The 15,537-nt window shown below is 37.8% G+C and overlaps 1 protein-coding gene across 1 annotated transcript in view; it reads right to left on the reverse strand.

Annotated features, from left to right (window-relative positions):
• The window catches only part of WDR64 (WD repeat domain 64), a 168,781-nt gene that overhangs the window by 111,459 nt on the left and 41,785 nt on the right, over positions 1-15,537 (reverse strand). The window contains exons 6-8 of the mRNA XM_069064504.1: positions 14,148-14,258; positions 9,811-10,025; positions 5,669-5,803 (exon numbers count right to left, since the gene is read on the reverse strand). Coding sequence (XP_068920605.1) covers positions 5,669-5,803; positions 9,811-10,025; positions 14,148-14,258 — 461 coding nt within the window. The remainder of the gene's footprint in view (positions 1-5,668; positions 5,804-9,810; positions 10,026-14,147; positions 14,259-15,537) is intronic.

Consider the following 15,537-nt stretch of genomic DNA (forward strand, 5'->3'; position numbering starts at 1 on the left):
CCTCCCTCTATTATCTTTGATGACATAAGGGATGTTAAGGGATACTTTTCTCTTTACTTCCTATTAAAATGTGAGCAATTCATCCTTTTATAGTAAATTCCAATTTCACAGATACATTTACCTTTTTATGTTTCAATTGACTCTTGCAATTGCTGTACAAACTTTCTACTCAACTCAGGTCTTTTCATGAGAAATGCCTGGAATATCTCTATTTCAGCTATTTAAGCTTCATTCCCTGCCTCAATTTTTTCCAGTTAAGTTCTCATTTTAAGTGTTTATTTCTCCCTTTTAGAATATTATTTTCTAGACTCTCTTCTTTTAAATGGTAGCTGCTAAGTCTTGTGTGTGCCTCTATATGGCCTCCTGGAGTCTTGAACCCTTTCTTTCTGGCTACTTAAAGTATTTTTCTTTAAATTTATTTCTTCTTTCTTCACAGGAAGCTGTGGGTTTTGGCTATAATGTTATCAGAATTTTTATATTGGGATTTCTTTCTGGACGTGACTAAGAGAGTCATTTTGTTTTCACTTTGCCATCTGGAAAGAACATTATTTTTTTTTAATGAGAAATTTCCATCCATGATTTCTTGAAATATGATATCCAGATTTTGTGGGTTTGTTTGGTTTATTGGTTGGTTTTAGTCATGAGAAAAGTCCAAAAATTGAAAATGTCAAAGTTTAAGGTATCTCCTATCAAAAATAATTGACCTGCAAAACAGTACAAGGAAAGAAGGTCTAAGAATAATCTATTTGGTCCATTCTAATTTTCAGAAAATCTTTACTTAGGTATGGTTTTGTGCTTTCTTTCTTTTTTTTTAAAATTGATTTGTTTATTTACTTTTAGTTTACAACATTCAGTTCCACTGTCCCAAGTTTCAAATTTTCTCCCCCTCCCCCCACATGGCAGCATGCACTTGAATATAGGATCTACAAATATCTTCACATTAATCATTAGTCAGGTTGTAAAGAAGGATTATAACTGATGGAATGATCAGTGGGAAAGAGGAAACAAAAGAAAACAAGAAGAAAAAATACAGCAAGTTGTTTGTTTCAATCTGCATTCAGACTCCGCATCTCTTTCTCTGAATGTGGATATCTCTTTCGATCATGAGTCTTTTGGAGTTGTCTTACAACCTTGCATTGCTGAGAGGAGCCCAATCTATTGAAGTTAGTCATCACATATACGTTGTGTCTGTGATTGTGTGCAGATTTCTCCTGGTTCTGCTCTTCTTGTTCAGTATCAGTTTATATAAGTCTCTCCAGGTAAATATGAAGTCCATCTGCTCCTTATTTCTCATAGCACAATAGTATTCCATTACATTCATATACCATAACTTGTTCAGCTATTCCCCAATTGATGGGTATACCCTTGATTTCCAATTCTTTGCCACCACAAAAAGAGCTGCTATAAATATTTTTGTACATATGGGTCCTCCTCCCACTCCTCTGATCTCTTTGGGAAATAACCCTAGAAGTGATTTTGCTGGGTCAAAGGGTATGCACTTATTTATAGCCCTTTTGGCATAGTTCCAGATTGCTCTCCAGAATGGTTGGATCAGTTTACAACTCCACCAGCAATGCATTAGTGTTCCAATTTTTTCACATACTCTCCAGCATTTATCATTTTCCTGTTTTGTCATCTTAGCCAATCTGGCTGGTAAGATATGGTACCTCGGAGTTGTTTTGATTTGCATTTCTCTAATCAATAGTGATTTAGAACATTTTTTCATATGCTTATAGATAACTTTTTTTTTAAAGCAATCAGGGTTCAGTATTTCTGGGTGTGGTGCTAAGTATCAGAGCCCAGATTCGATCCCAGGTCATCCCGACTCTGGGGCTGGTGCTCTTACTCACTGAGCCACCTGGCCGCCCTGCTTATAGATATCTTTAATTTTATCTTCTGAGAACTGCCTATTCATATCCTTTGACCATTTATCAGTTGGGGAGTGGTTTGGATTCTTATAGATTCGATTCAGTTCTTTGCATATTTTGGAAATGAGGCACTTTGTATATTTTGGAAATCAGAGACACTGGTTATAAAAATTCTTTCTCAATTTTCCACTTCCCTCTTAATCTTGGTAACTTGTGCTTTCTTTCAAAATGTTTCTGATGAGGTGCTTAGGTGCCTGTGCTTGAACATCAGTTTGTAAAATCACAATTCTCCCTAGCTTCAAATCCCCCTTGCCTCAAAACACTCTCACATAATTTCTCTCTCGCTCAAGGGCAGCGTGCCCCGACAAAATGCTTCTCTCTCTTCCTGATACAGTGGCCAGCTGCACCTATAGAATTTAGCAGTTTGACCCAACTGTGTACTGGCTGAAGCAGCTGTGTACTGGGTCATATCTATTGTATGTATCCTAGATCCAGTCATATGTACACTCCCTCGCTCATTATACACATCCTGTATCCCTTGTTAGCTTGGAACACAAGTTTATTCCTAACATCTATCGACTAACAAGACATCAATGGGGATTGCCTGAGTTTTCCCAATCAGCCCTGACCACTAGCTGACTTAGTGATGTTTCAAGCCTAAAGCCACACCTCCCCCACCTTGGGCTATTTCCTGGTGAATTCTGGGCAATACACCTGAAGCAGTAAATATTAAAAGTGCATGTTCCTCTAAGAACTGACCACTTCTTAACTCCTCCCTAATTCTGCCCTGATTCACCTATTTAGCATATTTGGCATAGGTTTCATATATAAACTATAATATACCCCCTCTAAGGTTGCAGGTTCCCTACAAACTCTTTCCTGCTGTAAAGTGGAATAAACTTTTACCATCTTGACTTAAAGATTGCTTGGGTCAGAGAATTCTTTCCAGATTGAATTCCAGGGACTCTGGCTTTTGGGGTTCCTGAAACACCTATCCTCCCTCATTTCCTCTAGAGTTCTCATTTCATTTACAACACTTTTAAACTCTTGTTTCATTTACCCCCAAGAATTCTAGCTCGACCTGGTCAAGCTGTGTATTTGTTTGAGGCTTTGCTTGTGGATGTGATCGAGCTATTTTCTTCTTCTGGGTTTGTGACTTGGAAGTCCCTGAATCAATATTTCTTTAACATGTCTTTGGTTTTACCATTTTTCCTCAGCCTTAATTCCTGAATTGATGCTTTGTGTCAGGGCCAGGCCCTGCATACTTTTGAAGAGAATGGCATAACCTTGTTTGGTCCTGATTTATATTTTTGCAGGTCTTCCTGCTGCTTCCTCCGAATATTGAACACTTGTTCTTCAAGGACTTTGGGGGCAATACAGACCAGCAAACTGCAAACTTTTAACATCATATGTAGTTATTTATATTTTATATGCATGTAAAAGTAGGGCTTATTTCATTCCTTTTCTATGTCTCTAGAGTTTAGCTCAGTGCCTGGCACATAGTAAAAGCTTAATAAATGCTTGTTGATTGATTGCTGTCTTCACTCCACAGTTACCTTATAAGTCCTTTGAAAGATGAATACTTTTTTCTCTGAGTAGCAGTGAATAAGTTTAGAGACTTACACTTAGTAGGCACAGAATAATATTTGGTTGATTGAAATAACTCTGACTCAAAAGTTGATGTATGGCCATAAAGAAAGTAGCAATGACTAACCTAGGCATGTGTCCTAGAGAAATTTACCTTGGTAACATCAGGGGCTACAATAATAACAGCATAGAACATTCTTCTAATTTTCTTATTATTTCTCTTTTTATTTAGATCTTGTATCCATTTTGATCTTATCTTGGTAAATGGTATAAGATATTGGTCAATGCCCAGTTTCTAACATACTGCTTTCCAGTTTTCCCAACAACTTTTACCAAGTAGTGAATTCTTCTCTCCAAATCTTCATTCTTTACACTTACAAAATACAAGGTTATTATATTTATTTACAGTTGTAAATTGAATGCCTACTCTGTTCTACTGATCTATCTTTCTATTGCTTAGCCAGTACCAGAGAGTGTTGATAATTACTGCCTTATAATATAGTTTAAGATCTGGTACTGCTAAACCTCATTCCTTTACATTTTCTTTTTTGACAGCAACAACACCATTATTCCTTATGTGACTGCAGAATACCAAATACCTAATGTGAGATCACAAAGATATTTGTGTATATTTTCAAAAAGACTTTTAATGGCTATGAATACATTATGAATTGTCAGATTTTGCACAAATCAAATTAGAATGGAAGATGCATCCCTTTCTTAATTGAATATTTCCTCTAAAAAGCCAGAAACAGTCACTAAGATTTAATTATATTACTGAAACTAAGTGAAGCTTTGCAATTAGTTATGTCACATAATTGATGTTTGTAGAATCAGGCAATCTGATATTTACAAGTGAAATTGTTTTAAATGTGCTGTACAAAGCATTTCCATAAGTTTGTTTATTCATCACTTGTTGTAATATGTTGGAACAAACAAAAGTTACTTACTCCAAAATAGAATGTACCTTGCATAAAGATTGCAATTATAAGGAAAATACAAATTGGTCTTAAGAGAAAATATTCTATTTCATATTGAATTCCTATTTCTAATATTAATTTGTTTAAAGGTAAGTTTAGGGCTAAGGTGAGTATGGATATTTATGCTGAATAAAATAATTTATCTTTTATTTATTCTACTTAATAAGTTTTATTGGGTATACAGTAAGACAACACCTGTGTTGATTGCACAAGGCAGAATTTGCCCTTTATCACGTTTTTCTCTTCATTATGCTTCCCTTTGTGGCCTGAACAGGTAATCTAATGCTGGATAAATCTTTGACTACTTCATTTTGGCAGGATCATGTGAAAGTGAGTAACATAAGATAATAAATTCTAAAATTTCATATCCGAAAAGTGATCCTGGCGACGAGAATTTAAACCCTAAATTTTACAGGTGAAGAAATTGAGGCCCAGAGAGGTTGGGCGGTATGCCCATCATCAGACAATTAGAGGAAGAGCTAACATGGTCTCCTGACTCCCAGGCCACTCCTTTTTACATTATAGCCTACATAATGGCCTTTTATATAATGGAAAGGTATCTTGGAGTCAGATTGTAGATGATCTTGAATTTCAGACTATGGAATTGGGGCTTCATTTCATACATTGTGGAATTATTGAATTCCGGGCTGTGCCATCTTTAGGCTATCATATTAAGGAATATTACTTTAGAACTGGAAAATGTAAAGTATAGTGTAGAACAAAGAGAAACTTTCATTTAATTACATATTTAGATAAGAAAGTCAATTATATATTATACAGAGAAGTATGATGCTAAGGGTTCAGATAATATCCTCATCTTACGAGCAAATCAATTTACCTTCTGAGGAGAATGCAAAGTACAAAGGTTTGCCAATAAAATTATTCTCTTCCTTCTCCCCCAAATGATATATATATATATGTATATATATATACACACACATATACATATATACATACACACAATATATTACACATGTGTTGTGATTTTATGTAAATGCATATGGAGCAATGCATATTGGAGCAGATCTTGGCACTTAAAAATAAACAGAAGTGCCAATGAAGGGCCAAGTCCTGTTTAGCTTTGTATGTTTAACTCCAATTTTCTTTTTCTTTCTAAACTAACTGTATCTTTAAAATAAAATAGAAGAAATAAAAAAAATAATCTCCATGAAAACTAATTGGAAAGTTCTAAAATTACTCACTAAATACACACATGTGCTCAATTTTACTCACATATTATCTTCAAGCCTCTTCAAGGATTCCAGAACAAATGAATGGATGCTGTCTAAAGAACAAGACCCAAAGCAGTTCAGAGGCTGGATATATTTAATTTTCATGACCCAGTCATTATGTAGTTTCCTTTTAACACTGAGGATAAAAAAATAAAATTTTGTTGACATTCAGTATAATCATATTGAGTTACTCTTTGATGCTTCAGCTTATATTTTAGCTCAGAACCAAATCACAAAACAGAAATGTAATAATCTCAATATAATCCAGCATATATGTATTAAGTGCCTGCCATATACAAGGCACTATACTGGGTGTTGGAGATACAAAGGCAAAACAAAACACAAAAACAAAATAGCCCCTGCCCTCAGGGTGCTTACACTCTGTTACAGCACTGTAAAGAGATAACTATATACGTGATAATATTGAGGGTTCATGGGAACCCTTTAGATTTACAGGAATTAATTTCATCGAACCTGAAGCAAATTTTCTAAAACTTTCAGTTTCTAAGAGTGAAGGGAATAAGCATATATGTGGCACCTACTATGTGTCAGACATTGTGCTAAGTGCTTTTTACAAATATCTCATTTGATCCTCAGAAAAACCCTATGAAGTAGGTGCCATTATCACCATTTTACAGTTGAGGAAACTGAGGCAAACAGAGGTTAAATGACTTACCCAAGGTCTCTCAGCTAGCAAATATCTGAGGCAAAACTTGAATTTAGGTGACCTGACTACTCCAGGCCTAGTACTCTATCCACTGTGCACCAGTCGCTTAAAAACTGCCTAAAACTGGCTTTCCTGTTGCAACTTACTTCATCCATGATTTGAATTTAAGAATAAGTAAATAGGTCATGAACATATGTAAAAGAGTTCCTCCAGTGAGGCAGAAGGAAAACCTCTACCTAGGGCCTCACTATAGAGAAGTGGGAGTTAATGCCTGACAGATTGTCTACAGCAATCTTTTGGCCATGGGGGTGATGGGTGCCAGAAGAATTTAAAGGAAGAAGGGGCAGGGAGGACTGCTGGGAAGCAAAATTACTGAATTCTGTGCTTGACCCTTTTTTGGTGATGGCTGAGGAAAGAAATCTGGGCCTTACTGCTAGTGCTGGATAATTGGGGTTCATCTACATCTCTTGTTAAAAATGGTCTGAAATATCAATGGAGATGGGGGAAAAAGGTGGGGTAGAACTCTAAGAGATTGAGATCAGAACATCAACTACAGCATCAGAACTAAGAGAAGGCATCAGATAAACTCCAGTCTAATATGCGAATCTTCTCTCAGTTACAAATTTTCTGATGTGTCAAGTTAAGTTCTAGGTCAGGGGTGGGGAACATACAGCCTTGAGGCCAATCACCTTGCTTTAGTTTGTTATATTTAGATTCAGAATACCTGGGTTTATATCCAATCTCTGTCACTTATAATAATTTGCAGCATTATCATGGGAAAATTACTGTATCTCTCTGGATGAGATCCCATATGTAAAATTAGATGATATCCTCTTAGGTCCCTTCTAGCTCTAAGAAAACTATAAATCAAAGTATCCTATGGGGCAAATTCACTAATAAAACTGGAAAAATGATGTGTCCTATATTTTTGGTTCAGTAGATTGTCAAGAAGGTCACAAATAAATATTGACAAGAAATCTCAGGAATAGAAGTCAGATATTGTCTCAAAATCTTTTGTTTAGATCATGAGACAATGTTATCGCTGATATTACATACAACTTAATGGATGGTATTTTCTATCTTGATTGTCATTTTTTTTGGTAACTCTGGGTCCTGGATTATCTCTTTCCTTAGTACAATGCTCAAGCACGGTACTAGGATTTAATATTTAATATTTCATCATTGTATATCTAACACCTTGAACATGCAAGCCCACAATGATACATTTGTTGAATAGAATGCCATGTAAGAGAATTTTCCAATGGCTCCTAGGATTACACTCTTTACTTCTGAATTCTTTCCTTCCCTCAAGCCTGCCTAGGCCCCACCTTGTCAAGTTTGGGGATCTGCTAGCTATAGGGGTGTAATGGGAATGCAAATTTGGAAGATCTTCCCTGCCCCTAGGCTAAAGTGCACCTGAAGCCTGGGGTGGGAGGCTTGTTTTTCAGTAGATACTTCTTGATTGGCCAGTGAGTCAATAAGGTTGTTACATTCTCTGAGCCAGGAGAAGGCTATATAAGCCCTGATGTGAGGCTTTGTTTTGGGGCTCACTTTGAGAAGTGTTCTGTGATTTGATCTGTATTCTGGGAAGCCGTTGTCCAGGGCCACCCCCCCCCTTTGAAAAAAAACCCAGATGTGGAAACCCAGATGTTGACTGGGTATGGATGTAATGGCTGGACAGTTTGGAAAGCTGTCTACTTGATCTGTTTCTGTCTTGATAATTCTGCCTGTATGCTTTGAAGTTCGGGGTGCTGACCTTTTTCCCCTGAACAAGGTAAACGATATATGTCTGACTGATTAAAGTAAGCTTGTTAACCCATTTTGAGTTGCTTTCCTTTAACAAAGCAGATCCAAGAACCTGTGGTAGCAGCAAACCCTGAGGACGCCGGGGTGCTTGCTGCTACAAGGGGTACCTTTCCTCAGTCAGAGGCGTCAAAATTGTTCATGTTTATTATTGATTTCCTTTATGTAGAGGCTTATGACGGCTATGTACAAGAATGAGCAAACAAGTGTCAGTGTATATTAGCATCTTACTATTTTATGGGCACACAGGCAATCCTTCAAGTCTCTCTAAGACACCCATCAAGTAGAAACAAAAAATGTGAATGTGAAAAAGGGCCTCTGGCTTTTTCTGACAGTTGGAATACATCTTAGTGAAGGGAAGATAAATGCCTTACTTCACTGTCTTGATGAAGGAGGTTCTGCTATAGTCTGAGCCCTAGTTAGAAAGTTGAACTGTGATGTGCCTGACATTTTACAGAACAATAGGCCACAAAGTGGTGAGAGAGGGGGAGGAGGGGTTGATTTCCCATCAATATAGCTTGCTGAACACCTTGGTGAGATGAGTAATATTGTTCCGTTTTGACTGTCATCTCACATAGTAGGTGAGGAATGGAGCCAAATATTGTGAGAATTTTCACTCCTAAGAGTTCAACAGTAGGACTAGGCTGATATAACATATAACAGTAATGGTCATTTATATTGCATTTTATCCAAGTACCCTTCCTGAAACAGCATGGCATACTGGATAGAGAACTGACCTGGGAGCCGGGAATAGCAGAATTCAAATCTAGCCTCTGACGCATACTATGTGCCCCAGGGCAAAATGCTTAAACTCTCAATGCCCCAGACAACTCTCTTAGATCCTAAATTGCAGAGAAGATGAGGATGTGTATTGGTAGGAGTTCCCATATCTGGGAGTTCTCTATACTAATGAAATTACAGGTCCAGGGCCCTCTCTCAGCGCTTAGCTCATAATTGATTCTCTACATTGTATACACACTGTGGCTTTCTGAGGAGGAAAAAAGAGAGAGAGAGAGAGTGAAAGAGAGAGAGAGAGAGAGAGAGAGAGAGAGAGAGAGAGAGAGAGAGAAAATGTGTGTGTGTGTGTGTGTGTGTGTGCAAGAAGGGCTCCTGCACTCAATTTTCAAGTAATTAGCAGAATCAGTCAAGTCTTGGGTGTTATGTACTCTAATTGTATGTTTATGATAAAACAAAAAGAACAATATCTTGCCCATAGAGGTAGAGGAAAGATTCCCATTTAAGCCTAAGAAGGCTAGAGAATATATCACACAAAATCTATTTTAGTCAATAAAAAATACCCTTATGGGCATCCCTCCCATAAAAGGAAAACATTCTTTTAGGACCAGAAATGATGAAAAAATCCAAACCCAATGAGTCAATTCCTGGCTAGAACAAAAGTCTTTCCCACCATAGTATTTAATCCAAACCACTTTTGATGGCTTTTTTTTTTTTTTTACCAAGAACTAGGATATTTTTTGCTTCTTACTCATATTTTGCTTCTTGCTCAAATCTTGGTGGCAAGCTAACAAAAAAAATCAAGTCAAATCAAAGAGTGAGAATAATGCTGGCCAAAAGCACATTGGGAAATCACTTTGAGGAACTCAGACCCTATGTCATTATATGTATGTTGATGGCAGCTATTAAAATAATTAACCCCTAATTCAGCTACTTACGTCTTGAAGTTCTTGGAGTCCAAGATCTGGGACTGCATTTTCTTTTTGTTTTTTGACTGTTTGAGTCCAAAATCATCACTGTTTAAAGTGAACCTGTTCACAAAACCACCGTTATCTCCCATTAGGATGTCATCTCTGCACAGGTGGTCTGTCATGGGCACCACACAAACACACAGAAGGCAGTGATCCATTGGCTTTATGATAAAACAGTTATCCTAAAGGGTAGAGAAGAGATTTCATTCTTATGGAATGGTTGTTTCCCTTCTCCTCAGATTTTAACTATTATTAGCCAAAGGCTGAACTTCCTAAAGTACTCTGATGAATAGACTCACAGGGCAAAAGGAATGTTGAGGGATCAGTCACATCAATCAATCAATATTTATTACATATCCATTAAGTGCTATAAAAGATATGGAAATATGAGATATGATCCTCGACTTTCAAAAAAAATTACAATTGCATCCAGTGGGAAACCTTGGCCTTTTCTTTTTTTTTCTTTCTTTTTTTTTTTTGGAGGGCAATTGGGGTTAAGTGACTTGCCCAAGGTTACATGGCTAGTTTTTGTGTTAAGTGTCTGAGGCCACATTTGAACTCAGGTCCTCCTGACTCCAGGGCTGGTGCTCTATTCACTGTGCCACCTAGCTGCCCTGAGACCTTGGCCTTGTCAAACTAAGGTCTGGTTTTGAATTGCAATGGTACAACTATGAGCTGTCGTGGTCTGATATCCTTATCTGACAATGATTACAACCAGAGTAGGAAGAGCTAAGATCACACCAGTGCATTCCTGAAACTGTGTTTCCTATAGAGGGAGAAAATAGGAGTGTACTATGGAAGAGGTGACTCCGATCCCAGAGAGGAGCTATGATTGGAATGGTCAAAACCAGTGGCTATTGAGAATACTATCAGCAAACAAGGCACAGAGGGATTATTTTTCTCACTAAACCCTTTCTTCTTTCCAACTTCCCTGTTTCTACCCAAGACACCACCATCCTTCTTGTCTCCTAGGTTCATAATTTCAGTATTTACCCTAGGCTTCTCACTGTCCCTCACTCTGAAACAATCAGTTGTCGAGTCTTACTGTTTCTGCCCTACAACATCTCTCCTCTTCACTCACACAGTTACCAGTTCAGGCCCTGACCTAGCTTATTCCAACAGGCTCCTAATTGGTTTCCAAGTATCATCTGTCACCACTCTCATCTATTTTGCACAGTCCTGCCAGAGACATTTTTATTAGCATAGATCTGACCATTTGACTCCTCTACTCATCCAACTCCAGTGGTTTTCTGTAGTCTGTAGGATCAGATATAAATTTCTCTGTTTATCTTTTAAAGTCAAACACAACCTGGTCTCTACCCGTCTTTCCAGTATCACTGGACATTATTCCCTCTATGCTAATGATGCAGCTAAACTGGACTGCTCAGTGTTGCCCACACTTGACGTCCCACTTCCCATGGGATGTGCCTTTGCACCAGTTGTTCCATATGCCTAGAATACACTCCCTCCTTACCTTCACCTCAGCAAGTTCATCCCTTCCTTTAAGATGCAATTCAGGCCCAACTTTTGTATGTATTTACAGTCATCATTTTATATTTGTATTTATGCTATACCTATTTATATTTATGGACAGTTAGGTGACACAGTGGATAGAGCACTGGGCCTGAAATCAGGAAAGTTCACTGTAGTGAGTTTAAATCCAGCCCCAGATACTTACTAGCTGTGTGATCCTGGGCAAGTCACTTAACCCTGTGTACCTCAGTTTCCTCATCTGAAAAATGAGCTAGAAAAAGAAATGGAAAACCCCTGTAGTATCTTTGCCAAGAAGACCCCAAATGGGGTCCTAGTGTTTATTAAGCTGATGTTGGTAATTGCCCTTTAAAAAAAAATTATGTATATTAACAACAAAGTAATTTCTCACTTCATCAAAACTCCTCAGCAGAGGTAGTATCCAAAGTGATGAAATTACAGCTGCTTGGTGCATCGAACAAATTAATTATTTTGAAGATTGAATTCTTCTCTCATACTAAATGATGACTGTCCTTTCTGCTTTCCCTCAAACTTCCAACTTTCCAACCTCATGCTTAGATAGCATTCGGTGAGGTTAGTGCACACAGCACGTGGAGGTGAGGAGCTTGATCTTAGCAGGCTCTGTGTGCTGTCCTTCATTTTTCTTCATTAGTGTCTGAATACTTTTAAAATTCTATCACTCAGACTCCTGTCTCAAGCTCACTCAGTAGCCTATCTCAAACATTACTTTAAAGAAATGATTGATGAACTTTGATTTGACAAAAACAGGTACACCTAAACAGCTCCCTTTGAGAGGTAGATAGATAGATGAGGGAAATGAGAGAATATTATTCACTATAAACAGAAAGGGGTGTGTGTGTGTGTGTGTGCTAACTTTAGCTGTATAGTACTAACAATGTAACCTCCATGCAGACAATAACTTAAATTTTTGTCTTTGGAGCCCCAGCACCTGGTACAATGAGTGGTATATCATAAATAATATAATGATAATAACAACAGCTAATATTTATACAGCACTTGTACTGTACTTTATAATTATGATCTCATTTGATACTCACAACTACCCTGGTCAGTAGGTACTGTTATTATCCTCATTTTACAGATGAGGATACTGAGGCAAAGAAGGGCTAAGTGACTTGTCTAGGGTCAAACAGCAAGTAAATATCTGAGATAGATTTGGACTCATCTACTGTGTCACCAATAAATGCCTATCAATTCATTGTATTTCATCTGAATTTTGCTGCCTTTCTTTGTTGGCTTTATTTGCATATTTGTGGTCATTATGTGTAATTGTTACTTCCCTCTGGATCATTTCATATAAATTGTCCCATTGTTTCTCTGAATTCTTCATATTGATCATTCCTTATAGCAAATTTCCATCACATTGATATTAGTGTAATTTTTTTCAGCCCTTCTCCATTCTATGAGTTCCAGTTTTTTCTATAATCACAAAGAATACTGCTAGGACCCCTTGTTATGCATATTGAAACATTGCTGTGATCAGAGTTCTCTTGTACTAGGTAAGGGAATGTCTAAGGGAAATGTCAAAGGGAGACAGGCATCACTATTGTCATTGACACCAGCCTGAGGGTAAACTAGAAAATAAAAATCAATGATTTGTTCATGTGTAATTAATTTCACAAGAACAGTATTCATTATATTAAAGCTAGGGAAACCTGGTTTGCTAGGTGGCCATAATTTGGGCAGACACAAGGATATGTCTGTTCACTATGTTCAGGAAGAAGTCAGTTTATCCTTTAAAATGTTTTTTTTTCCCCTTTAAAATGTTAATGTCAATACTAGTTCCCAGTTATGTTGTGAAATCTTGACCTAGAAAGAATAAGCAGTTTTCCACATTCTTCCTGCACATAAGATAGGCCCACTTGAAGGCTAACCAACAGTTTAATCTAGAGTTTGAAGAGATCTCAGGGGCCATCAACTCCAACCCACTCATTTTACAGGTAAGAAACTGAGATGAAAGAGATTAAGGGAAGTTGCCCAAGGTCATAAGGTCATAAGTGTTAGAGTTAAATAGTACCTGAATCCTATCCATCCTGCAAGAATATCAACTCAAGTCCTACCTCTCCCACAACCTTCCTTCATGACTCAAGCCCACTGCTGTAATTACCAAGATAATCGATGCTACGCAATTAATACAGCACTACCTCACTGCCTTGTTCTTTCTTTACTAGTTTCTCCTTTAGACTGAGTTCTGACAGGGACACTTAGATTATAAACTCTCAGCTCTCTGAAGAAAAGGACAGCTTCTTGTGCTCATCCAGAACCCCCTCCAGCACCTGTCAGCATCCTCCTAGGCACATCGTAGATGGGCAATAATGACCCTACAATGCTTGAAAGAGTTGAAGTATTTCTTCCCTACCCACTGTATTTGCTACCAAAATTAGGCAACTGATTTTAATGATATTCTTACTCAAGAAAATGCTGTATGATTTAAAAATTATTTTATACCTTTTTTTTGCATTTTTTTGAGGGGGGAAGACAGGGCAATTAGGGTTAAGTGACTTGCCCAAGGTCACATGGCTACTAAGTGTTACTTGTCTGAGGCCAGATTTGAACTCAGGTCCTCCTGACTCCAGGGCCAGTGCTCTATTCACTGTGCCACCTACCTGCCCCTAAAAATAATTTTAAAAGTAAAATGTAAAAAACACACAGTGTCAGAAAGAACATTTAGATACTAGAGTAAGGGCCAGAAAAGATTGATGTCTCTATCTCTCTTCTTCCAAAATGGCTTAAATATAGCACATTACTAACCAAAATGGGCTTGTGCCCCTGAACCTTTCTTGGCACAGTACCTGGCTATTCCCTTGTGCTTTGTAATCCCAGATGATGATGGTTCTTTCTGTGACAGCAACAATTCGTTTTAGCTGAGGGAGGTAATCACATCCCGTAATCCAAGAAGTATCCTAGTAGAGGAGCAAGGGTTTGTGTTTTAACTTAACATCCTCATTTTACATATCACATCTCAAACTCTTTGGACTCAGTACCCCCTTGATACCCTTAAAAATTGTGAAAGACCCCAAAGAGCTTTTGTTTATGTGAATTATATAGTTTTAATAATAACAACATTCATATAGCACTTACTATAATTATCTTACTTATCCTCACAACTACTCTGGGAGATAGATGCTATTATTATTATTCTCATTTTACATATTAGGAAACTGAGGCAAATGGAGATTAAGTGACTTGTTTGATGTCACACAGCTAGTAAGTGTCTAAGGCTGGATTTGAACTCAGGTCTTCCTGACTCCAGGCCCAGCACTCTATCCACTGTGCCACCTAGCTGCCTTGTCTTGACTAAATCAGATGTTTTATGAATATTTGAGAAAGGAAAGGGTACTAGGGGTGGAGAAGTCAGAGAACATTTCACAAAGGTGGAGCAGCTGAGTTCAGCATTGGAGGAAGATAAAGATTCTGAAAGGTAGAGATGAGGTGGGGTGGTATTCCAGGGACTGGAGATCACACCTGCAGGTCCACAGAAGTAGGACATTGAAGGTTAAGTTTGGGGAAGAACTAGTAGCTTGGGTTAGCTGGAGCTAACAGTGTATAGAGGAGTATAATGTGAAAAAAGGCTGGAATATTAGGTTAGTATTAGATTATTTCGTTGTTGTTTAGCCATTTCCATGGTGTCTGACTCTTTGTGACCCCATTTGGAGTTTTCTTGGCAAAGATACTGGGGATGATTTGCCATTTCTTTCTCCAGTTTATTTTACAGATGAGGAAACTGAGGCAAACAGGGTTAAGTGACTTGCTCAAGGTCACATATCTAGTAAGTGTCTGAGGCTGAATTTGAACTCAAATCTTCCTGACTCTAGGCCCAGTGCTCTACCTAGCTGCAGTATTAGATTATTTAAGGCCTTAAATACCAGTCAGAGAGTTTACATTTTATCATAAAGGAATAGAGAGCTACTGAAGGCTTTTGAGGAGAGTAGATACAGGGTTATGTCTGTGCCTTAGGAAGATAAGTTTGGCAGCCATATGCAGGATGAACCAAAGAAAAGAGAGAGAAGGAAGGAGATAAAAAAGGATGCAATTACAAAAGTCTAGGTAAGTAGCAATGAGAACCTATAGGAGGCTGTTGGCCATGTGAGTTGAGGAAAGGGGGTGGATACATGAATTTATGGTGGAGATAAAATCAACAAGACTTTGAAACCATTTGAATATGGAGGGAAGGGGCAGCCC

The sequence above is a fragment of the Petaurus breviceps genome, unplaced genomic scaffold (assembly GCF_028583685.1).
Source record: "Petaurus breviceps papuanus isolate PSGF00001 unplaced genomic scaffold, PetGlider_PUasm1.0 90633, whole genome shotgun sequence".
NCBI classification, from domain to species: domain Eukaryota; kingdom Metazoa; phylum Chordata; class Mammalia; order Diprotodontia; family Petauridae; genus Petaurus; species Petaurus breviceps.